We start from the raw sequence: 23,722 nt of genomic DNA on the forward strand, positions 1-23,722 counted from the left end.
TCGAGTCTTTGACTCTCTCCTGACACACTTCCTGTTTTGTTCTCCTCCCGTTGCGGTCAAGCACCATATGTGGGACTGAACGAGGCTTATCCGTGAGGGGCAGGGCTTTACACGCAGCGGCGCTCAGCTCGACTCTGGCATGTGTCGAGGTGAATGGAGGAGGTGGCGAGGATGAATGGGCCCTGGGTTAAGCCACTTGACATTCTCACACGCGCGGGTCCAAACATGCACGCTCGCCCTTTGCATGTAATTGTGCCAACAGTGGCACATTTAGATGCGATGAGATTACACTGGGATTACAGATGGAGCGGCCGAAATATAATGTGGCGCTGATAACGGCAAGACAAATTGTGATCTTTAGAATTATGAGACTCTATATGACACTTTGTGAAGAATCTGTTATGCAGAGAAACTTTTCTATAACAAGTTATTCACATTTTGCTTCTGTCCATTATTAGTTTATTCCTTTTTTAAAAGGTTCTCAAAATCCATTCTCAACATTTCTAATAATCTGTAAAACGATAAGCCAGTCGCTCTACTCATTACCATGTTAAAGTAGAAATCATGAAACTGTGCCTATGTGAGATTTTTATCATTAACATTTCATTGTTCTCATGCTAACGCTATTGTTCGATATACTGGCTATATAGAAGGATAGTGACAAAAAAGGCCAAGAGAGTGAAAACGCATCAGCAGAAACTTTAAGCAAACCTCTTCAATGTATTGCATTGTTTGGATTTAAATTGTTAGTAATTTAAGTTGCACTTAAATCTTTGTTTTGTCTGTGCTCAAACAGCCAAACTTTATTACTCCTCTGAATCTAACAATACCTGCTTACCTTTCACAATAAAACCCCTTGACGTAAAAAAAGCTAAATGTTCCACTGGTAACTCAAATTCAATCTGAACATTTCTCAAAAAGGAAACTATTAGAGTGGCTTACAAATCTATGAGAAACTTTTATCAAGCAAATTCACATTGCAAATTAACATCTCTGCCGGTATGAATAGTCTTGATGCAAAACATTTGCATTCTTTGTGTCATTTATCTGTCCCGCCCCCCAGCGTGTGAAGGCCTTCATTCAGTCGTAACTACTGGTGTTTTTCATCAGGCTGTGACTGTGACGCTTCGACCCCGTCCAGGTGAGATTCTCTTCATTTTAGCTGTGTTCATTGATTCAATGACTAATGTGCGGTGTTGATCACCGGTTGTGTAACCGTGACTAAGCCCACACCAAGGACGCACAGACGCTGTTAGTGATTCATTTGTTTCCGGTAAACAAACACTGAAGCCGTTGTGTTTGTGAGGTGAAGTCATGGAGGTCTGCAGATAACCTTGTTTACTCCTCTGCATGTGTGTCCCATATAATATGAAGCCCCTGACAGCCTTGTGGGGTTCAAAACACACAGCGCTCTAAAGTTACCGCCGTCCTTCTCTACGCGCCTCTAGCCGCCTCCTTTAATCTACCCAGAAATCAGGGCCTTATTTCACAGAGTGCTATCTGGGCCGTGAATTGCGCTGAGGCGAAACAAAAATCAATAATTAGTTTAATTGTGTTAGGCTAATGTGCGGGGAAGCCATCTCGAGCTCACATCAGGCCGCCTGGCCGCAGCACGCAGATAACGGAGGACGGCTCTGTTACACCTACGGGCTAATTACGAGCGATTCATCAGACAGATGCTGCGATGACAGTTAATTGATTTGTGAATTATTAATCAGGGGTGAAATAAATCTGCCGCCGATGCGATTGTGGCGTCACGGTACCTGGCCGACGACGAGAGGCGCCACATGCCGCGGGGCGTCTCCCACTGATCACGTTGATGCAGGGGACACAAACACAAACACGCTTTAGCTCACAACTCACTTTGCCGACACACAACGTGTTGCAGCATTTCCCTTGACAAGAGGTGACGCTGCTATCACATGAATGCTCCCAATCGGCATCCCTTGAGCGAAGAAATCACCTTTTTTTTTTTTTTTGCTGGCTGAGCTTTTCAGCATCTAACAAAAGCACAGAGTTAGTTCCCTATTGCTGTGACACTTAACGACAGGAAGCTGTGGGCACCATGCAGAGTGCATTGTGGGAAAACACTACTCTGAGGCGCCTTGTCCAGCACTTCTCTTTCTCCCTATAGCTCCTCGGGGCGCCTTTGGGAGGGTAAGAGAAAGAGGAAGGAGAGGGAGGAGATTTAGGAGGTAGACCCACTATGAGGCAGCACAGGGCCGCGGCCTGCAGGGACTCGGGGTCGTGCCCGTGTGGTTGGTTAAAGGTTGTACCGTTGTTGTGACCGGGTACGGGGGATGGCGGCGTCGAGGGGCAGAGAGCGCACAAAGAGGTTAGGGGGTCACGGGGGACTGGAAATAATGAAGAGGAAAGCCTCGTTCACTTCCTTGGTTTAGCCTTTGGCCTGTAATGAGGGCTCTTGACACCGGGGAGCGCACTGATATGACACATTTGGCAACCTGGCAAATTGACCTGGGAGCCGGACGGTTGATTGACAGCGACTCCTCAGGGCGCCGAAGCTGCCCTGCGTGGAAGTGTGTGTGTGTGTATGTGTGTGTGTTTGTGTGCGACTGTCCGAGAATTTGAAGGAGGGAGTCAGAAGCAAAGAGAGAGAGTGAGAGAGAAAGCTGAGGGGTTGCTAAAGAGGAAGAGGAGCAATACGTCTGGAAACCAGCCCTGGAAAAGGTTCTGGTTCTTGGGTCATTTAGTGCAGGACCCATTTTGAACGGAGGTTCAAACATCAAAATGGACCCAAAGTGTTCACCTGACAGGATACTGAGTGAGAGCTGATGCATGTGAGGATGCTCCTGTGTTGCTGTGACTCAATACATAACGCACCTCTACTCTCCCTCTACTACGTGAGAGAGGTAATATTTTGGTGCCAAAATACCAAAGAGCTTTGCCACAAATTCAAAATATTTGTACTTTTGCTAAATAAAGAGACGCGAGTGACCATGTTTGCATTTACAGTGCGCTCGGTTTGGTTTTGCCTCTTTAACCAGTTGGTTAGATGTTTTTCCACCTTACCTCTGACCAACACAGCTGTTTAACTGTTCATCATAATTACTGGAATCAACTTTTATTAAATGATACCTTATTAAATAAACCGCTCAAGTTAAGTGCAACTACAATGATGGTGTATTTATATCGCTTTAAATGTTGACGTACGGTGAGATCTATTTTACAGATTATCATATTTACTGATGTTTATCTGGTGCTTGACATCATTTAATGATGTTTTGTACTGACATCAGAGAAGTATTTAACAAGTTCAACGTAGTAACTGTGTTTTATGAGAGATGTTTCTGTCCGATGCTTCAAGCAGCCATGGCGGCATTGGCCACTGATCTTTCCAACTCATGCACCATCTCCACCTCGTGGAGTACTGATATGCATCTTTTTATTGAACTTATGAGACGGCATTCGTTTTTCAAAACTTTAGAACTGAAAAGAGCACGAGAACATGAGACGGGCTTAATTTTCTTGTGGACTGTGACATCGTACTCTGGTTGTGACGATGCAACATCAACTTGAGCTGTCAGGTGTGTGACACACGGTCAACGCTCGGTATATCCTAAAAGAGCTACAATGAATTCACTAAACCTGAGCTCTGCTTGTCTCTTCTACATATATATATATATATATATATATATATATATATATATATATATATATATATATATATATATATATATTTACATATAACTAAAGGATAGAATCATTTTAAACAGACCAAAATTGAATATGACAAAAATCGATTGCACAAACGCGATTGTGACATCACGTGTGGCCGTTCATAAATCTTCCCTCTTGTCCCGTCTCCTCTCTGCTCAGCATACATCAAACCCACAGCCCATAACTCCCGGTCATATCTCTGGGATGACGGGCCGCTGTTTGACTGCAGATGAGTGGGAGAATGAGATCTGCGGGTCTCTCTTAACCTGGGGAGACATATATCACTCTGACCCAGGTGTAAACACTGACTAACACTCTATTTATCTCACCAGCCACAGAGACCCTGACCTCGCTGCTACTCAGCTCATAAAATAGATTCCCAAACCTGGAGGGGAGACTTGTTCCTGATGTGGTGCATTTAGATACCGTCGTGACACTGAATGGATAAACAATATTTCAGAGTAAAAACATGGCTGAGTTCTTTACAGCTGGCAGCTATAGGCAAGATACGGTGTTCACAATAATCCTGTTGTATAAATCACACACTGGCTCCTAAACAAGGAGAGTAATTCAGACCTATTTACTCAACGAAATGACGTTCTTTTGTTATGTTCAGTGACTCAGCACAGCACAACATGCAAAATGTTATGTTCTCCGTTATTTTGCACCTCTTAATTCCAATCCCTTAATTAATCTGCGGCACATTTCAAGGCATCAACAAAGGCATTGGAGGAAATGTTGCCATTTGCGGGTGAAATTCCTCATTTTTGCAGCACAAACAGTTTCAAAAGGTCAGTAAAGAAGCCTTTGGTCTATGACTCTGTGGAGCCAATTAAAAATTCCAGCAATTAGAATTTCTGTTTGAGATGGGTGGCTCAATACTAAGTATGCACCATGTAATAACATGATGACACATGTCCTTGTTATCTGCAAAACATTTCAAACAAAAGACATCATCAGGCACCAAAATGATCCAAAATGTGACGGGTACATTAGACTTGTGGAAGTCACAAGAGACAGATTAGAACAAAGGCGTGGTCAAAAGTATAGCAGGAGTCCAGGCCAAGGATCCTCATATTTAGTGCCTAATATTGGTTAAGATGCGATGCTTTAAGCCCAGTGGATACCCCTGATGATGTTGGTTGAATGATGGAGGACGTTTTTGTGTAAAATATGTGCCTCCTCAAAAAAAAAAAATCAACAAGATGTCCTCACATATATATATTTAGAATCACATGCAAAGCAAGTGAAGTCTAAGTTATCTGCTAAATGTTAATGAGATAAAAAACAACAACAACAACATTGTGGCTACTTTTAAAATGTTGTCGTGCACACATCGCATTCATTAACCTCAGCTCCTCAATCACGTTGACAGGCAGTCTAGACTTATACACACAGATGTGTGAGATAATTAACTGCGTCTTCATCAATAAATGATGCATCGCTGTGAGCATCGTGCAGAGGACTCAGTGAACCTGGAGGAAACGCAGTGGACACATGAAGGGCTCCTCCGCTGTGTGTGCCTGCTGTCAACACACTGCAGGCACACGGCCACCTAATTAACATCTACGTCCTGCACGATGTGTCAGCGTGTGTGTGTGTGTGTGTGTGTGTGTTTCTACTCTCAGTCAGATAGTGGGGGAAACAAAGCCAAACCGCCACACAAAAGCAAAGCAAACGCATTTGGCCAGAGGCATCAATCGTGCTGCCGTGAAACAAACAAAGAATTATCAGCGGTGGGGCCCCGGAGCAGGTTAAAAAGAAATAAGTAAATAAAAAAGGGAGAAAAGGATGGTCTCACGTGGATGTGAGCAATAATGACACGGCGACAGCTCTAGTTTATATGGCTAATAACCATGTCACAGCCTCGTGGAGCCCGCCTGGTGAATTATAGCCCCTGTAGACTCTATTGCTGCCATTTTTCCTGAAGTCTCCCTGAGGAAGAGCTCCGTCCGCATGTCTGCCACATTCTGCAGGGATGAGGCTGGCAGAGATGTGGAGAGTTACGCTGCCGGCCTGCCGGCCGCCGCTTCCCAGATCTCCGATGGTTGTTTTAAGGACGGACTGATGGGAGTGATGAGAGCGAGGCGAAGGGAGGTGGTGTTTAAGGAGCGTCTCTCTGGAGAAGAGGGGCTGAGTTATGGAGTGTGTTGGGGACTGGAAACATCTTGCACCGCTCCGCTACGTCCGGATGAATGATGGGATGGGAGTCTACGGCGGTGGCCTCGCGGGGAGGCGTGGGAGGTTTGAGGCGCTCCTCGCTGCAATCACTCTCGCTCTCTGGGAGGTGGAGGTCCGCTCGCCTCCCAGTGTTCTCTCCTTCTGGGTTAATCTCTGTCTTTTTGTCCACCTCGGTTTGCTTCCCCGTTTCTTTCTTCTTTTGCAATTTCGCTTTTTTTAAATTCTCTCATCCTAGTTTTGTTTTTCGATGAAAAAAGAGCTCGTTCATCGACTCGCCGTGTTTATATCTCTCCAGCTGTGTCTTCCCTGTGGTGCCTGCTCATCATTCTCCCTCGCGCCTGCTGCAATAGGTGCTTATCAAAAGTTAAATAAGGTAAAGTTTAAATGCCCTTCCAGTGGAGAAAAGATGATAATGTGCCGTTTTGGGTGCTTTTTAACAAAGGAAGCAGGATGCAGTGCCATCTCGGGTGCTTTGCAATAGAGAAAACATGACAAAGAGCCCTGTAGGGTGCTTTGTATTGGAGAACACATGACACTTATGGGTGCTCATCCAGTAGAGAAAACATAATGAAGGTCAAAAGAAGAACCTCCAAAGGTGGCCCTTAAATGAGAAGACAGGATGCAGCGTCTCATAGGCTGCTTGTTTTCAGAGTAACAGTCGTTCTGGTGTTAAGTGATGAGCCCCGCCCACTACTAGAGCCAAACATAAAGAAGGAATAACTAATATTCCTTCTTTATGTTTAGCTATTTGGCGTCAGATGCTTCAGTCATGTTTGCATGGCTCGTTCATGGTTTGTTTGGTTCCCAGTAAGTGTACCTGTGGCAGGCAAAACCGATTCACCTTCTACCTTTACATCCCATGTCCCTTCTTACACCTCCCTTTCTCTCATCCCTCCACTCGTCCCTCCATCGTTTGCAGCTCTCTCTCTGCCTGTGCGATGACACAGCACGCCAGGCCGATTACAAGGTTAAAAGACACAGACGGAGGAGTCACGCAGACACCGGCACCGCTGAAGTCACTCTCGCTAAAACAGAGACGACGTCTGTCAGACGCGGCCCTAATCCTGTTTATGATGTGTGTGCCGTCTGACGAGAGCGTGAGCGGGCCCACAAGCATGCACAAACGCAGACGCAAACGATGAAAGACGTGCCGTGAACTATTTCATTACAAAAAAACAGACATTTTGTTGTCTGTTTGTTTTGGCCACCTCCGGGCCAGCAGATCGAATGAGACATGAGCGGTGGGTGTGTGATTACTGGGTGCTCATCCTGTCACTCTGCACCGCCCAGATAAGAAGTTCCCCCCTGTGTGCGTGTGTGTGTGTGTGTGTGTGTGTGTTGCTGAGAGACACCAATGAGACCAACCCAAAACACCACTTTCTCTTTTCTCCTTCCCTTTCATCCTCCTCTTTTTCCTCATCTCCATCCTTTTAACTAAGCTGATTAAAAGGCAACCAACCCAACCCCCCTCACCCTCGTCACCCGCTCACCCCCCTCTCCCGCCCCCCAACACCCTCACCCACTATACCCAACCCGCAGCCCTACGGCAGCGCGGGGCAGCGCAGGGGCCCTCACTACTTTCTGCATGAATATTAAGTGCGGGATTTGTGTCGCGGGTTTGAAATTGGAAATCACAAGTTTGACTAATCAGCTTTGGAGGTTCCACATTCAGGGTTTGTGTGTGCATGTGTGTGTGTGTGTGTGTGTGTGTGTGTGTGTGTGTGTGTGTGTGTGTGTGTGTGCGTGTGTCTGTGTGTGTGTGTGCATCTCTTTCCTTGTCTCCACTGGCAACAGAGAGCCCCTATTCTCACACACTGCCTTTGCGGGGCCAAATACCCCCTCCCTAACACCACACACACACACACAGACACACACACACACACGCACACACACACACACACACACTCACTAACAACCCTCCGCTGCATTCACTCCCACCCATCTCCCATTTAAAAAGGGACCCAGAAATAGCCCAAGAGGCTATTAGGAAAAATACAGCCCGAGGAGGAGGAAGCTGTAGGGGTTTACAGTCCAAAGCCATTCAATCGTACACTCCAGCATCTCTCCCCCCTCTCTCTTCTTGCCATCCATCCTTCTCCATCGCTCTCTCTGCCGCTCTTTGTTCCGATGAATCAGGCTTTAGTGAACATGCTCATTATGGCTCCGGTAGCCGAGGCTCGTTCACTTTCTCTGGTATGGGTGGAACATGGGGAAGAAAGACGAGGGCGACGCAACAGGAAAAAGGGAAAAGAGAATGCGACTAGATGTGGAGAGAAGGGGCATTAATGAAGCAGAAAACAAGAAGTGAACAACTGTAGGCCCTTCTCCAAATCCTAATCAGCACAAAAAAATATGAAGTTACCAGCTCTTTTTTATTCTTTTTTATATTCTGGTCACACTCCCAATATCTTTGTGCAGTAAGACATGCTATTTCCAAGAGACAGATGCATCCCACTTGTCTTAAATCACTTTTATAAATCACTTTTGCTCCGGATTTGAAACTGTTGCTATCAATTTATGATGTTCTCGGTCCTGCTGAGTTTCGTAAGAGGCGAAACATTATAAAGAACATTCAGAGGAATTACTGATAATAGCAATGATATCAAGTTTTGTTCGTTTTGCAAATGTCACGACGCTCGTTGAAGAACAGACAGGTTTTTTATAGAGAGTGGTTCTTTTCCGTGCTAAAAAACAAGTTGATGAATTCGGCAGCGCACATAATAAGAAGTTGAATTTGTTACAGACTAACATGAATATCGACCTGTCATACTAAAGATAAAAGCGATATGAATGCATAGGCACCGCGGCCCATGACGAAATCCCTCACCTCTCCATCTCTCAGTTTATGATCTCACAGACACAGAGAATCCCTCCACAGTGATATACGCTTTGACAATGTAGCACCTCGCGATATCCATGACTCAGGCTCTGCTGTGAAACAGATGTCTGCTGAGATTTACTGTGATTATGAAGACACATTGTGAGACAACAGCCATAACAAGAGTTTATACATGATCCTCCAGCAGACAGCTTTTCTTGTCCCAACAGGGGAAGATTTAGAATCGCGTGACAGCACAAACCGCCGTAACAGAGGAACTCGGTTTGGCTTATTACATATCGTCAAACGGGCGTTTCTTTTTTTCAACTTCTAAAAGGATCAATAAGAAACTAATAATTGAGACACACTGATTTTAAAGTCATTGCATACATGAGCTTGTCAGAAGCAGGGATACACTGACTTATAGTTTCTTGTAGAAGCAGTGGAGCCTTACACAACGTGGCATATTTCATTTTAACCTCCCTGTTTCTTAAAAGCTCCCATATTTCTAACTCCACCCACTTGCAAGCCTCCAGACAATAACCCTGCCGTCATTAGGGCTATTTTTGTCAGACTACAGAAAGCTGCAGAGCAACAGATGGCACCACGAAGAAGTGTGTACAGCATGCAGTACTAGTAGCAGTAGTAGCAGTACTAGTAGCAGTAGTAGCAGTAGTAGTAGTAGTAGTATTAGTATTAGTATTAGTAGTAGTGGTAGCCGTTATACTAGTACAGACAACTTAGCTGATCAGTGGAGTGCCTCTTTGAACTGTGTGGCACCTCACTAGTAACTTTATTCTTTAAATTCAACAACAAGACTTTTTTAAACAACTTAACAATAGCAAAGCTTTGACACCAGAAAAGTAACAGTGATGAGTCATTTTAAATCTTGTGTAAATTGTTTCTTTTATAATCTCACTGGCACGAACAGGAATTTATATAAAACAAGATATGTTTTACATAAATCGTTCAGACATCAGGAATGTTAAATATAAGTCATTTGTACGGAAGAAAACTATGTAGGAAACCACTGTTTTCTCCCTTTAAGTCATTGTGGGGAAGATGACACATGTTTTTCTTTTATACATTTTGTAATAACGGAGTTATTGTTTCACTATAACTCTTGTACATGTGACAAATAAAGACTCGAACATTTTCCTCCTACAATAACTTCAAACTGACCATGTCTGAACCCCAGTGAGCAGTTACTTGGTCTCGAGGTGTTGTTTTACAGCTGGCCCTGACCTCTGACCTCCCAGTGGAGGGGTGCAACTTAAATACCATAATTACACATGAGGCAAGCATTTGATAGGGCATTACCTCAGTACACCAGGAACTAATTGTACGGATGTAACCGTACTCACGCCAGTTGTTTTTTTTCTGCCACAGTCAGCTTCATCATCCGAGAACCACTCTGTTTCCAGTCAGGACTCTTAAGCCCCACTATCAGGCGCTCTATTAAAGTCATCCTGCACAATCATCTCTCAGTCTGTTGTGATACATTATTAATAAATGACAGATGCGGACACGAGAGCGGGAACAGACGTCTGCCGGACATGGCTGTGCCCTCCCGTATTCGCCGCAATACAAATAAATTACTCCCGCCATTAACTGCTTGGATATCAGAGGCTTTATCTCAGAGTCGGCCATCGCAGACACGCAATGGCTAAACTGCAACTTCCGGCAGAGGTCATAAAAGCAACGTGGATGTTAATTGATGTCCCTGACTATCACTAAAACATGGCCATTACCCCGGGTGAAAGCGACTGCGGGTCGGCCCGGCAGTGAGCCTTTAATGACAGCCATATAACTGCAGGATGGGGATTATTCTTTATGTTTAATCACGGCCGAGAAGACAAGTGTTTCTGGGATGGCATCTCTCACCGGGGCGCTTACAGACCATCAGCGGTGGAGGCAGAGCAGCCAAGGGACGGCGGATCGATGAGTGTTTTTAAGTGGTAATAACCAACAATAACACAGATATGTTACACTCTCCCAGGTATGAACAGATGAAATACGTATTGACATCTGATATCTGGAAGTTAAACATTGTCAAATCATTGTTCCTCAATAGGATATGTTCAGAACCATACTCAACACGAGGTTTAATTAATGTAAAGCTGGATATTCGGAGTGTAAATCCAGGCTGAAAAAATCTGAGAGGGCAAGGGAGAGGAAAAGCTGAGCTTATTGCTACAGACCTACACAGCATTCGCTCCAATCAGTGAACCAATTCAATAAGGCTGACTAGGTTAAAAGCCTTTGCTTATTAACTTCCCCAGTAATTTCTTCTGGCACAAACAAACCCCACCAATCACAGCGGATACAGTGGAAACCGAATGCCATTCCCTCGAATATGCTCGCTTTTCTTCGAAAAACGGGCCGGCTCTAAGACCGTTGGCTCCGTGATGATCCGTGATGACATCATGCAGCCCATTACAGCGGACTGACGAGGCCATGTGCTGCCATTATGCTGCTGCAAGGGGCTAAGAGCATTTTTACAGGCATGCTGATGGCATTAGAGATGTCTCGAGGCCCCCACAGAGTTTTATTAGGTCCAACAGTGAGCTCAAACAGGTCCGGCTCAGGGGACCTAACCGAGCACTTGTCCCATCTTGCTGGAGGTAACAAACAGCCGAGCCCTGGACCCGGCACAGCCTGTACTGGGGAAAGGCAGAGAGAAGCCTGCGGGCTTCCCTTGGTATATTCTGGTGTAATTATATCCTACCTGTGTGAGATGACGAGGTAATAGTCAAGGAATGAGCCCTGTGTTCGACGCGTGGCCACAGGTTATTCCCTCTGCTGACATGCAAGTTCTCTGGCTGTCCAACAATGTGAAGCCAGAGGCGTAACATGAAACCCAAACTAAGTGGGTTTATCACATTGTTTCAGAAATAACTTTGTTGTCCCCGCTTTGGCATCTCATGAACTTTCATTTGATGTGACACCACTTCATAATATACTGTAGCTGTCCACAGTATGCATGTCTACAGTATGCATGTCCACAGTATGCATGTCCACAGTATGCATGTCTACAATATGCATGTCCACAGTATGCATGTCTACAGTATCCATGTCTACAATATGCATGTCCACAGTATGCATGTCTACAGTATGCATGTCCACAATATGCATGTCTACAAGATGCATGTCTACAGTATGCATGCCTACAGTATGCATGTCTTCAGTATGCATGCCTACAGTATGCATGTCTACAGCATGCATGTCTACAGTATGCATGTCTACAGTATGCATGCTTACAGTATGCATGTCTACAGTATGCATGTCTACAGTATGCATGTCTACAGTATGCATGTCTACAGTATGCATGTCCACAGTATGCATGTCTACAGTATGCATGTCTACAGTATGCATGTCCACAGTATGCATGTCTACAGTATGCATGCTTACAGTATGCATGTCTACAGTATTCATGTCTACAGTATGCATGTCCACAGTATGCATGTCTACAATAGCCGATGATTATTCATCCACACAGCATCACAGCAGTCGTCAACATATTAAATTAGAACAGAATCCCATTATACCAGAACAATTATTCCTCCAGAATGCATGTGAAAGGCCTTCATTTTTCAAGACCAAAACTTTTAAAAGACTTCCCATATGAAGAGCATAAAAAAGGTGGTGGTGTGCACTATTTCAATACCACCTCGTGAGTTGATCGTGAATGTTGGGAAGGGGGCTTAAGACAGATGGAATGTGCGGCTGGATGGTCTTGCGGATTTGGGACGTATTCACCCATTCAGCTCCCTGTAATTACAAAGGCTCTCACTGAGATCCGATTTGCCGCTGGGAGCTTGTTCAAGGCACGGGGATTGGATCGACAATGGCGTGGTCTGACAAAGGAATATGGATACTGCTCTTAAAATAGAGAGAACTAATGCCGTTCGGTGTTGAGTGCACATGCTCGGCGGCTCAGATGTGGGCAAGGTAAATTTAATTATGTGCCCTGTACACACCGGCTGGCTTTTCGATTAGAAAGGACTAACTTCTTGATACAGCTGTACCCCGGCGACCACTTAGAAAACAATGTCGAGGACACAGTCTGGTAATTGATGCACAAGCCACTGGTTACTACTACACTTTTAGGCCTAAATCTCTTCTGCTTAAACTTTTTAGTGACCTCGTCCATTATTAATGGTACGGATTTGTACCCTTTCTAACAGCAGGTATGTGTGTGTTCTGTCATTACAATGAGGGGACGACAATAAGAAGTTGTGGCGGAAGTTTTCTGAAGAATACATTGTATTGTTATATACTGGTGGTTAAAGATGATACCTGAACCACTGTTTAAATTGTACGGATGCCAATCGCTGATGTTTTTTGTGCTAGTGTTTTAAATCCCACCATTCGCGCCGTGTCAGTTAACTGAAGGCATTTACACTGATGTTTGAAATGATGAGTCAGCCATTTAACAGCTTAAGGCAGCAGGCAAACTTCCATCAATGTACTGTTTTTTCCAATTTCTAATGTACGTGAAAGTGTAAGTCAGGAAGCATATGACGATTATACGTCAACAAAGTACCAATCTTCTTGCACTGTAAACAGATGATCTAAAATAAACTGAACCACAGCACCCTCTAGCATCTGAGGGCAGGCAGCCTGATTGGTGGTTCCTCATATGGTCCTTTGTTGAGGATGCAGGCGAGGAGATGAAACGAGAAGATGGAATTGAGAGAGAAAGGCTTGCAGTGCATTGGATATGGTTGTAATATGATGTGGTTTGAGTCATCTGTTACTATGAACAAAAGTTATAGGATTAGATTTCCAACATGGACATATGCTTTTTTTTATTTTAGTATTTTTGCGCCGGTTTCCAAGTTAGATGCCACTGTATGGGAGTTTGAATACTTCCACCTACAACCTGTTTCTTCTGTTAAAATGAAGAATCAGGAAGTAACCTCCATCATTGGACAACACTGGCTAATCCACAAAGACTAATATTGACTTCAATAACAAAGTGATGTCACTGTTTTCCTAAATATACAGTTCTATGGTGCTTTCTGTGGCTCTACTGTGGCATTTCAGTTTTTGCTCTCTGGTCTTCTCCAAGTTGTCTGTAAAGAGAGAAGGGAGGCTCTAAACACTCTCTTTCATTATGAAGCCATGATCACTTCCCTGGCTGGCAATCAGCAGAGCACAGAAGGCACGAATGCAGCAGTTAGCGTCCCTGCCTGCTGCTCTGAGGTCACTTTCTTGTGCATGTGTGTATTTACACTCGGCGTAACTGAAGATGAAAGCGACGTGAGGAGGCGTACGAGTCATCTGCTTGCCGCCACGGTGCATAGTGCAAGCCGCAGTCACCTGCCTCTAAATCGCATTCCACACCTGATCTATTCCTGGCGCCGCCGTGTGAGAGCGGCGGCCGGCAGGGTTGAACACAGTGACGCCTTGCTAGCGGAGAGAATCTGTGATTAGTTTATGAAAGTGGGTTATCTATCATGTGAAAAGCAGAGCTTCTCACAAAGGAGCCACATATTCACGTAACAGGAGCACCACGGGGTGTGTTATTCAATCAGAAGAGATTTCTCAGTGCAGGAATTCAGAGAAAAGTACGTTGAGTACGTACCCACATTTGCTAACAACATGTTCTCCGTGTGATTCTCCCCATTCGTCGCTGTGATACTTTCAAAACAAATCATCGCGCTCTCTCTACATTGTGTAGGAAAAATGTGCCTGTTAATTTGTGTATTTTGATAATCTCTCCTCTGAGTGGCACAGTCAGTTGCGGTGTCAGGCATCGGCAGCCTACGGGAGAGTTGAGGAGGGATTAACTGTCTATTTGCAGCTGCTGATTGCCGGGAACGAGATGCCCTCCGGCGCCGATCAGCGAACGAAGCTTCGCTACCCCTCGGCCATACACCCCCCCTTCTCCGATCCCCATTTTGTCTGCTGGGGATGCCTGCTCTAAATGGCACGCTCCCCTTTCCCTTCATCTTTAAATTTATTAAGTACTGTATGCATGCCTTCCAGGCTTCCTATCCGAGGGATGTTGATAGAATACATACTGTACATGCAACCTCAACCAGTATGATCCAATTGATGGAGAGTTGAAGACGAGGTGGGTCTATACCCCCCCCCTCCTCCCTTTCTCGATCTGCTTTCAGGCTGTTTGCTTTCTTAAATAAACGTAATGGTACAAACGGAGGATAAATTGCCTTCTGTGTGCTCCAGCTCATCACATCCATCCCACAAGGCCCCTCTGAAGCAAAAAAAAAATAAAAAATTAAAGCAGACCAGAAAAAATAATTTATTTGCTTTGCCTGGGAGATACACGTTGCTACCAGTGTAGAACCGCTGCGATAAGGCTGATGTGCATTTGGCGCATTATGCCTCGTGCACTATCGCCACAGCACAGAGCATGCTGGGAGGAAAGGGCAAAAGTCAGTGTGAGAATGTATATTGGACCTGCGTCCTCATTTCGTAACCTATCCACAGGGTTTACGTGGCGCCTGAAGTGTCACCTACACTGGTTCACCAGGTGCAGAGGACGTCCAGCAGGCGCCGGCCACAAGGGCTAAACCCTGAGGATTCACCCGGCCTCATTCATTACACCGGCAGCTGTCTCGGCCGGGGCTAACATCCCAGATGAACTCTTCCCACCGCCTCAGTGTCCTTTTTCCTATTCTCAATTAGGAGCAGGAGAAGGCTCTGTGCCACGCATTCACTGTGACACTAATTTCACACCCACGCAAGGACACTCAGAGGGAGTAATGGAAAAAACACCGGTGGATGTCGGAGACAAACAAAAGGCAGCGCCGGAACATGCTGCCATGGCCCTGGGAACAAAACGCAACAGCGTCTGCGTCGACTGGAAGTTGTGTTTAGCTTGGCAGCCCACAGGAGGGGGAGGAACTGGATACGCCAGACGAAACACTCTGGAATAACAGAGATACCAATGAGTGAGTAAAAAGTAATTAGTTACCACTAATGTACGTGTCGCATTAAAGCAAACTGCTCCTTGATGCTAGACATATCAATTTTACTCCCTTGAGAACTACAAGAAAAACGCTATTAGAGACTTACGAGCTGTTATTAAAGTCTTAACGCAGATGCAGGGCTCGTAAAAGATTCATTTGTTTACCAATGAATTATTAAGAGGTGGGATTTAATCAAAGCTACAGATGTTGCAGTCAGAAATTGTGGTTAATCTCACTTTGATTGTATCTAAATGAAAATATAAACTATAAAATTCACAGAGAGTGATTGTTGATTGTGGAGTTAATTACAGAGGCCAAATAAGAGACAGATAACGATAAAAAAAACTAAAAAAAACGATTGCTTCGGATTGGCTCGGGGCCGTCTGATCGAGGTTTGTTAGAACACACTCCCCATCTGCTTTTCAAAGTAATCGCTTCATCCAATGGTCCTTCCCAAGGAGGCGGCACAGATTAAACCAAATGATTTGGTATCCCCGTTGGAATAACACGGTGACGTCTCATCCCAAAAAAAACTGACGGGGTCGAGAAGAAACCAGAGAAAATGAATTGTTCTTAGGGATGACGATCCAAACCGTAGTGAGGATGAAAGCTCCGACAGTCTGGGGACGTGTTTCACACCAGATTAACATTCACCCCCTTTCCGAGTCGACGTCTTGGCGCTTCAGAGTGGCGAGGTGGCGGGAGCGAAGGAGGGGGACGCCTCGCAAAACTTACTCCAGAGATGAAAAGCCTGACCTTTTATCAGCTGCGGAAAATGCATCAGCTACCTCGTAATCCAATTTCAAGACCATGCAAAGTGGAGATTCTGACTGAATATTAGCGGGGAGAGAGCAAGGGGGGGGAAACACCTCGTGAGTGTTTCTGCAGGTGAGGACTCTTTGGGTTCTTTCTCTCTCATCGCTGCCTGCCTGCCAGCCTCTCTGGAGCTGCTGAGTTCGCAGAGGACTTCAAGGGCTTTGCACTGCTGAGCTCCATATCTCTTACCCCCCCGCCCCCCCCTCCTGCTCCCACACCCCACCTCTTCCTCTCGGTGTCTCTGACTCTTCCTCGCCCATGCTCTAAGGAGCTTTAGAAACCCGACTGGGTAATGGGAGCAGCAGTCAATCAAATTGCGCTTTCAAAGGTGATGCTTTGTTTCACGCTCGCTTCCCACAAATCCCATCGAGCCTGGCACCTGTCAGGTCGTCGTTCTGAAACGCAGCATCCAACGCCAGTCACCCAAAACCCCCCGGTCCCTCAGCAGATGGAGGGGTTGACTCGTCGGCTGCCTGTAGAGAAATGAGGTCATTCTATTTTGCTGGGTGTAACTTATTTTATAAGGTGAAACCCAACAGCTGAAAAAGAAAACACTCTTTGTCTGGCTCCCTTTCACGTAAACTCGGTATGAGAGCTGGATTCTTACAGGTTTGAGGGTGAGAAATTATATTAACGTTTGCTTTACATGAGGCTTTATCACAACTGATCATGAATGGATGCTGTATTTCTATTGGTGCCCTTCAGTTTTATGGAGTCTGACAGCATTGTCAAAACACCGCCGGTGCTGCCAGCGCTAATAACGTGGAGGTTGGTATTAAATTGTCAAACGAGCTCTTGTTGTACCGTGATCCCGTAAAGGAACAGTAAAACACGATATGGCCGAACGGGCAGGATCTTTGGACGCCCCCAGCAACCAGGGGTCCTTGTATCTCCAAGGGTTTATGGGCTCAGGTCTGACTCATTCTCGCTTTTACAGTCACAGTGACCTTCCCATTAGGGCTCCATTACCGAGGGTCTATCAGAGAGAGGCGTATTACCTGGTCTGTTTACCCAGCTGCAGCCTCTTCTTATTAACTGCAGTGGATAAACAAGAGTGCAGCTTTGAAAGCTCTGGCGAGTCATGGGCGAACGACTTTATAATGGAATAAAGAGAATGCACATGTGCAAACACATGAAGTATAACAAAAAAAGAGTTTAAGATACAAAACTATAATGTACAGTAAGTAACTGGCAATCGCAAGCATGTGGACCCCACCTCCTCTAAAAAGGAGCATCTACCCACATCAACCGAAGGGCCCCTTTGGTGTCTCTAATTAGCTGACTGGGTCTAAAGGAACCTTCTTCTATTTGACTAAAAAGCTGTGTCGTAATGACGGCACAGAGGGATGTACAGTAAACAAAGCGATGAGAACTCAGACTCCTGGGCACAGCAGCAGTGTTTGATGTCTTTCCAGCTATGCAAATGTTTGACTGGGTGGCTTTCAGATGGAAGATACTGATTAGTTTGAGTGTAGTCGTCCTCCAACGCAACACCCCTGTTCAGCGTTTGGTGCGTTTGTTCACCAAAGAAGAGCGGAAAATAAACGGAAGGCTGTCAGCTAATTTCAACTCAATTTGCCTCCATTTGCGTTGTCCCTGGAACCAATTTCACAAGCTAAGACTTGTATAAGACTGCATCTAGAGGTCATCTAAATATCAGGAGGTATAATATAATATAACAGTATGGTATGCTGGAGGACACAGTGGCAGCTAGCCAACAGCAAACTACCGGGTTTGCTTAACTTTATGTAGAGATGTATTTTATATCTATCTAAAAAACTAACAAATCAACAAATGGCATGAAATGCTTGAATATCTTGTCATTTTGGAACAGTGAAAACGGTGCCTTGCCCCACACTGTGGCCTCTGCAGACAGCATAGGGTTGTCCATCACAAGAAACCGGGTCAGAGGCACTAAGCAGTGTGGTTTTAAACTAATTGATCTGTTTTTGCATCTTGTATAGAAGTTCCTTCAGGGGTGTTACAAGTTGCCGGCTCGCTGTCGGATGCCTGACCATGGGATATGACTCTGCTGGCAAATAACTCAAATATCCCTTTAAAATGTGATCCTTAATCTGCCCCTTTGATCGGAGCGTGTTTCTGCAGGGCCCACCTCAGAAGGCGGTAACAGTATCCAGGTCGGGGTTAAACGCAACTCCTTCTTCTCTTTCATTCTGAAGACTGGCTGACAGCCGGGAATGAAAAGCCTTCCCTGCACAAACCTCATTGACCCCTCCCCCCCCCTTCAACCTTCAAACAGGAAGTCCTGCAGCTCCGAAAGTGAAGCGGCAGGGGCCGGATTAGAAAAGGGACGACATTGTAAATCACACTGGATCTTTAAACGGCAAAACAAAAGCTCTCAATACAATTTTGCTGCCTTCATACATGGATCGGGCAGAAATAATTGCAAATTCTGTTTTGTCGGGGCTTTTTACTTTACAATGAAAGTTCCAATAAGTTTAATTCAGAAATGCAAATTACTGTTCATGTTTGTTATGATAGGCAAGTGACAGGAGTCTTGAATCTGAATGTGTTTCAAGCTCCTAATTTGTAAATAGAAAGCCTCTGAGCTAAATAAGAACCAGTGCATATTATTATATCTCAAAGGCAGCAAGACAAATATTACAGGCGTACGGCCGGGCTGGCATACACAAGATATGCAAAGCAGCGAGAGGTGCAAAACAGAAATGCAGTGTTGAACATGCGGCGCATATTTCAAATCAAATCACAACACTCGCGACAGCTAATCCGGTCCCTGCGAATGCAACTCCATAGTGCGCTATCAATACTTCAAGCTCAGACCCCAAACCAAATATAAGCTTGTGTATATAATTAACATGCAACACTCAGCTTTTTTGTGCTGGAATAAACCTGTGAAGGTGAGAAAACAATCTCCAGGAAGCCGCGAAAACACGGGAGCAGGAAGGAGAAGATAAGAGGTTGTTTTTATGTTGTTTGTTGTTTGAAAGCGATGAATTTCAGAGACGACCTAATGCGGGGTATTATGTATTTGTTTTTTAACCCAAAAATATATCACTGTTGTAACACGTTAGAAGAAATATGGAAGATGTTCGGAGGAAATTTGGCTAAATCTGAACAAAGCCAAGCAACCGAAAGTATTTGAAAATAGTTTTTCAAGTCATATCTAAGTAATAAAGCATCTGTTAACGATCAGACCCCTGATGCAGGAGGCCCTTTGCACTACTCTTTCTTTGTCTTTAGTCTCTGTGAGAGCCACTAAGGTGATTGCTAATAATACTCCCTCTGGCTACGAAAGAGAAACAAGAGGGTTGTCTTATGTTCGGGCTTTAATATCGTATTATTGAGAATCAATAGCAACATATTCATCAATGAGCAACATCTTGGGATCTGACCCCACAGACTCATTGCACACCAGTGAAGCATCGTCTCGCCTTCTTCTTGAACTGGTCCTCAGGCTTATCATTGGATTCTGCTCGGGGAAGCGGGATAGTTGACGGTACACAGTTACCGTCACGTGGCGGTTACCTTGACTTTAGACATATGGATCAGTGGCCTTCACTGAGCCCCGGATGTACCGGCACACGGGTTTAGCCGGCTATCGGACGGGCCAGATAACCTTGTCATATCTACTCTGACTGCCATGGGTGAGTTACAGGGTGGAGGTTTTACCTTTGTAAATCCTCTTAAAAAAAAGCACACACACACACACACACACACACACACACACGCACACGCACACACACAGGCGCTCTGTCTCGGTCACACACAGGGCTTGGTAACACACGCGCCCCACCTGAGCCTGAAAGGTCACAAGCCCCCAAGTGACAGCTGTCGATCACGGGAGGTGGGTATTATCCGATCCATTAATAACACCCCGAAAGGTTCTGGGAGACCATGGGAATAGAAATCTCCTGACTTGTCACCACTGGATGTGACCTACAGGAAACCTGTGACCCTCGGAGCGGCTCCAAATCAGCAGAGACGCAATGAAAAATGAGTCTTGTTTGTAAAAGGAAGTGTAGCACGCTAAAGGTAAATTAAGATTCAAGAGAACTAAAATGTTGAATTAAAGTGAATAATAAATATGTTAAGTTGTATCCATCCTTTTATGCATTTTTATAATTCTAATTCAAATGTCACTCTGCATGTTCCCTGGTTCCCTGCTCATTATTGGTTGGACTTTGTTGAAGTTTTGTTGAGCTGTAGTTCATTTACTGGAGCTTAAATACAAAAATAATAACATGTAGGAACTTCACACAGGCCTTTTGGCAATAGGCGATCGACACACTAATGTGAAACTAAGGCTCCGCGTGGCGTTGTCGACACATCAAATATGTGTTGACACGGAGGTTATGTGCGATGCAACCCCCAGCGACAAACAAGCTGAAGACACATGCAGCGTGACTCTCAGCCGGGGAGGATTACCTGTGATCCAAGGATAATGAAAAAAAAGGACTGCCTGATATTAAATTCGAGCACCAGGAGAATGACTGATAGGCTCTTGTTGTTCAGATTTCTTTTCTTTTACCTTGCCTGTGGACTCCGCTTGCTCGCACGGGGCGACGCCTCGTGGGACGAGGCGGCGATAAAACCCTGTGTGAAATTCATTGTTTTTCTGTGCAGCGTTTGTCACGCATGACAAGTGAAAGCGAACAAATACAATCACACCGCTGCTTATACATTATAGATGAGGTGTAAATGAACTGGATTGCTGCGAAGCTCAAGCGCGAGGAACAAAGCTAGTTAGTGTCCTTTGGATGAAGGAGGAAAGTAAAGAGTCACAAAGAGTGTTGCTGGTTGTGTACATGCGTGTTGAGGCCTTGCAGCGGCTGCATATAACGACTGTTGTCTTGGTGGTGCCCCCTACCTGTCTGGAGCTGCAGGGCGTCCGTTGCGTGGCTTGTTGACCTGGGCATACAGGGCCTCCAGGGGCGGACCGTTGCCCTGTCGGCCCGGAGGAAGGTGAGGGCTGTGTGGACTCTGGGGCAGATGATAGTGGTGGTTGTCGGGCTCCATGCTGCTGCTGTCCACCGACGAGTCCAACGATCCGATGCCGGCGTACGTGGGCTCCTCATCTGAGCTGAAGGCCCCGCCGACGACATCTTGGATCTCAGCATATTCCCTCTCCTTTGCCTGCTTCTCCCGAAGCTCCCGCATCTTGGCCTGTATTCTGTGATCGACACATTGAACGGAGAAAGTTTCATTGAAGTGTTTTCTATTCCTGAATCATCTGGCAAACTTAACGTTATGTTCAGAAATGCCAAGACATAAATACATCTTTAAGAAAATGATTTTCACACCCTCAAATTGTGACGGATATACATTTAAGAAATGACTAAGATGATCAGCCTGACAAATGGTATAAATTTTACGCAGTTAAAAGTGTTTTTTGATGGTGTGAAATCACTGTAAAATATTGCCAATTCCTTTTCTGCGCCTTTGTGTGAAACTATGCATTTGGCCAACTTCAGCTGGTGCAGAAGAACCACATCAAATTGCCCAATATTAATCGGCTCTTAAGAGATTATTTCTACGTTTTGTTGTCTTGTTTATTTGGATGCTCAGGAAGCCTGTATACAATATTTGTTCCAGCTCAGCTCATGGAAACACATTCAGTTTTCATGTTGTTTTAATACAACTGGAAAGGTTTTCATTACATTTGCAAGGGAAAAATGCTATGAATTAGACATATTTCTTTATGCAGACCAACTGCACCTAGTTGGAGAGAAAAAGGAGACACTTAATGGTACTTGAGGTGTTTAGTGTGTAAGTCATGTACAGTAAGGAGACAACCCAGGATAACGAGATGTGGGAAACAGAAAGTAAAAAGACTGGCTCTAATATTTGGCTCAAGGCTTACATCAGTATTCCAACTTTAAAGTTTAATCCCAGATATCAATCAGTCCAGACCTGAGGAAGAGGTCTCTCCTCTTCAAACTTCTAAGGCGGCTTTCTTCTCCAAAGTAACAGGGAATGAGGACGGAGAATAATGTCTTCCACTGTAGTGAGAGCAGTATTATTCAAATATGTGGCTTTCCATAAGCCATTACAGGGCCACGGCGAGGGCACTGATCTTTATCCCTCAGGTCCTCTAACAAGAGGAGGTGGGAGGGAGACAGTCGGACCTCCTCTTCCTCCATGCCGCTCCTCTCCCCGGGACCACTTCCACACAACAGAGCCTTTCACGGGGTCCTTTCCTGTCTCGGAGAATGGTTCCATGTGAACGGCCATCTGTCCGCAGCTAACAAGGTTCAGTCATGGTTCTGCGTGGGAGCGAGGAGAGCTGGGCGGTGGAGGAGCGGGGAGGTGGGACAGTGGGGAGCAGAAAGGAAAAGGACTGAGGACAGGCCGAGAGGGGGAGGAGCTGACCTCCCACTGCGGTGACCCTGGCAGCAGCCACAGGACTGCTCACTGCTTCCAGATGTCGTACCTCCGCTGTCGGGTAACACACACATCCACACACAAGCGTACTCCCTCCCGCTGGTGCAAGACTTCCCTATTACCTCAGGTCATATCTGACCTCTGACCTCACCCCTCACTGCTGCTACTAACAGATGATTGACAGGTTTGGAACAGAGCCCCCCCCCCCCCCCCCCCCTCCCCTCCCCTCGCCCAGCCTAACTCTCCCTCCTATGTCTGTGTATTTTAATAACAGTAATCACATTTCAAACAATCACCATTCTTCAATGCCGAATTAACCCAATTCCCACATCCCACCCATTGACTGCCTTGTTATTTTTAGCTGTCCAAAAACCCATTTTCTCAGCATTATCTGTGGAATGAGATTTTGATGGACGCGTGATGCAATGTTGCATGATATGCAGTCATCTCTAAAGCCTCTGAGCAGGTTTTGCCGTGTTTTTGGCATTGGCATTTGGAAATGATCAACTCACAGCGCAGTTGTGTGTGCACGAGGTGACGTCTCACTTCAGTCAGGAAATAGAAAACGAGCCTCCCAGGGAGACAAACACTAATTCCCAGAAGGCCTTTCACCTGCCGTCTGGCTCAAGTGATGTCAGATCTCTGCCAGGAAGGACCAGACAATGATGTTACGACAGGTTCACGGAAGTCCGCTGGGATCTCAAAACCCTCTGGCGTTTTATGGACTAATCAGATTCATAAAAACGACAATATTGACATTTGGGATGAGCTAATGGCCTGGGCTAGACTGGCGACACGGAGCTAAACGAGAGAGACTTCACTTTCAGGCCTCAGGAGTCTGACATGGTTAAAGCTAATAAGTGCATTTCAATAAAATGATATTAACAGGCAAAAATTCAAAATGAGATCACATGATGCGGCTAAT

The 23,722-nt window shown here is 45.3% G+C and overlaps 1 protein-coding gene across 1 annotated transcript in view; it reads right to left on the reverse strand.

The window, feature by feature from the left end:
- The window catches only part of LOC137789064 (partitioning defective 3 homolog), a 307,879-nt gene that overhangs the window by 48,255 nt on the left and 235,902 nt on the right, over nucleotides 1-23,722 (reverse strand). The window contains exon 24 of the mRNA XM_068582319.1: nucleotides 21,284-21,586. Within this exon, the coding sequence (XP_068438420.1) occupies nucleotides 21,284-21,586 (303 nt within the window). The remainder of the gene's footprint in view (nucleotides 1-21,283; nucleotides 21,587-23,722) is intronic.

Source organism: Clinocottus analis, unplaced genomic scaffold (genome assembly GCF_023055335.1).
Source record: "Clinocottus analis isolate CAN_PGR_092001 unplaced genomic scaffold, fCliAna1.0.p SCAF_18, whole genome shotgun sequence".
Taxonomy (NCBI): domain Eukaryota; kingdom Metazoa; phylum Chordata; class Actinopteri; order Perciformes; family Cottidae; genus Clinocottus; species Clinocottus analis.